The 2047-nt window shown below is 45.8% G+C and overlaps 1 protein-coding gene across 1 annotated transcript; it reads right to left on the reverse strand.

The window, feature by feature from the left end:
- Window positions 1-789: 789 nt before the first annotated feature.
- COCCADRAFT_113666 (uncharacterized protein) lies at window positions 790-1299 on the reverse strand (the record flags this gene model as incomplete). The annotated part of the gene is made up of 1 exon (XM_007720830.1): window positions 790-1299. One exon carries the CDS (start codon window positions 1297-1299, stop codon window positions 790-792), a length of 510 nt encoding a protein of 169 aa, XP_007719020.1.
- Between the last annotated feature and the right edge of the window lie 748 nt (window positions 1300-2047).

The raw sequence follows: 2047 nt of genomic DNA on the forward strand, positions 1-2047 counted from the left end.
GCGCTAGATGCACGCTTTAAGAGTAGTCGCAAACGATATTGTATAAGAGATTTGTATATATTTAGCTAAAATTACACCTATTCTAGGAAACTTGAAGTTGGTGTTTTTTGGTGTGTGTTGCTTGTTAACGTGTAGACCAAGAGAGAAAGCAATGCGGACAGCGAGTCCAACGTGCAAATAAGCAGAATTCGTAAATCCATTCGACTGGAAGGCCAAAGACTGGTATCCAGACTCAGTCAGTTATGCATTCCGAATCTGGCGCAAAAATCTCAAGCCATGGGACTCACCAACACTATCAATGCTCGCACACTGTCCGAGTCAGCTTTGTCGCAAACCTGCGGCACAAGGTGTTTTGCCATATCTAGTGATTTATGTGCCTGTTGACTGTTGTACAGCCCATTGTGGGAGGGATCACATGACACGCATAGTGCCACTATGCTGTTCAGGGAGCAGAGCCATGGAGCACTTAACTGTCCAAAGTCGCCAGCATAGGTCGCTTCAAGTTTAGTGTAGTGTAGAATGACTCGGAAGAATATATCCAATACAAACTGTGGATCTGTTCAAAAAAGCAAGCCACACATGCGGATAGAAGATCCTGGGATGGAAGCTGGGATAGGCTTCCGTTAGATAAAGCTGCACCTGTAAATGGAGATTTGACGGAAGGTGGTAGGACTTTCAACATCGGAGGTATCTTGTCCCTTTCCTTCTTTTTGGATTCTGGTCCCATTCTTAATATCCATGACCTCACGGCACTGTTGGAACTGATGCCGGATTCGGCTCCTATGTAGCCTATTGATTTGATAAGATTCTATGGCCGACAAGGTTATCACAGAGCAGTTTACGATATTCACCATGAGCGTCAACCATCAGGCAACCTAAATCGTGACGGAGATTAACAATTTCAGGCAACAGGATAGATTGTTGCTCTGTCTGGTTTTTCGTGCGGTTCCGTGGCAGTATGGTATTTTGGTCGATTGGGTTGCTTGTATGAGTTGGGATCCGCTCAACAATGGTGATGTTTGGGGTCGAGATGTCTGCCTGATTACTTGATAGCGCTTTTTTCTGTTCCGATACAAGTCTTCGTAGGTTTGATGTAGTTAGCTCTTCACCAGGGAAGCAGTAGCTACATAGTTCGCACAGAAGACGATATTCCTCTTCTGACACATAGTAGAACGGCCTCTGGTTTCGTTTATTCAAGTCAACCGAACAAATCTCCTCTATGCTACGGCAGTAATCACAAGGGCCATCGGGATCTCGGCTAAAGATTAACTTGTCTCCTGAGTCTGAATGAACCAACATTCACATACTGGGTTTATTGCACTGGATTTTCAGTTAGGAACATGTTCTGAACAGGCCTTCATCCGAACCATTACCTTCGTTTTGCGCGTCTTACAACGGTCGGAGCTGATCGCAGCTCTGCTTACGCGTGACCTTTTTGCGATCTTGTAGCTCTTACTTGATATGCCATCTCGCGGTTTCATATTTGTCTCAACTTCCAACACAGTCGGTGAGTTGATGAAATCGCACGACTTTCGCTTCTGGTTCGGATAAGCGCGGAATGAAGATTACCGAGTGAAACAAGAAGCTCCTCCGAGACGGTTCCCTGGCCTTGGTTCGCCCGCATGATTAGGTAGGGGCGGAAGTGGCGCCACCCCCGCAGATTCGGCATGCATTCGTCAGTGTGGGGAAAGCCACTCGGCACAACAGAACGGCAAATCTATTGCGAATGAGGCTGCTAGAACACAAATAGGGTAAATGTATCAAAGTTCAATACTTATGAAGTACAGTCGTATTGCAAAACCTTGAATTCAGATAGTTTTCGTAGAAGGAACTTCTCTATCAGCTCCACAGATCGACCACAGCTTTACCCGCTAGGTATATTCAGAAAGTATAGTAATTTATCCAAAAACCTTTAGGCTACGAGCCTCACCTCGATTTAGATAGCCCCCTCCCCCACCAACACCAAATTGATAGAACTACGTAGATACTTGTAGGCCCAGCCTGCACGTCTTATATAGCCTACCGGCTGACACAGGACGCTAAACCA

Source organism: Bipolaris zeicola, assembly GCF_000523435.1.
Source record: "Bipolaris zeicola 26-R-13 unplaced genomic scaffold scaffold_686, whole genome shotgun sequence".
In the NCBI taxonomy this organism is placed as follows: Eukaryota; Fungi; Ascomycota; class Dothideomycetes; order Pleosporales; family Pleosporaceae; genus Bipolaris; species Bipolaris zeicola.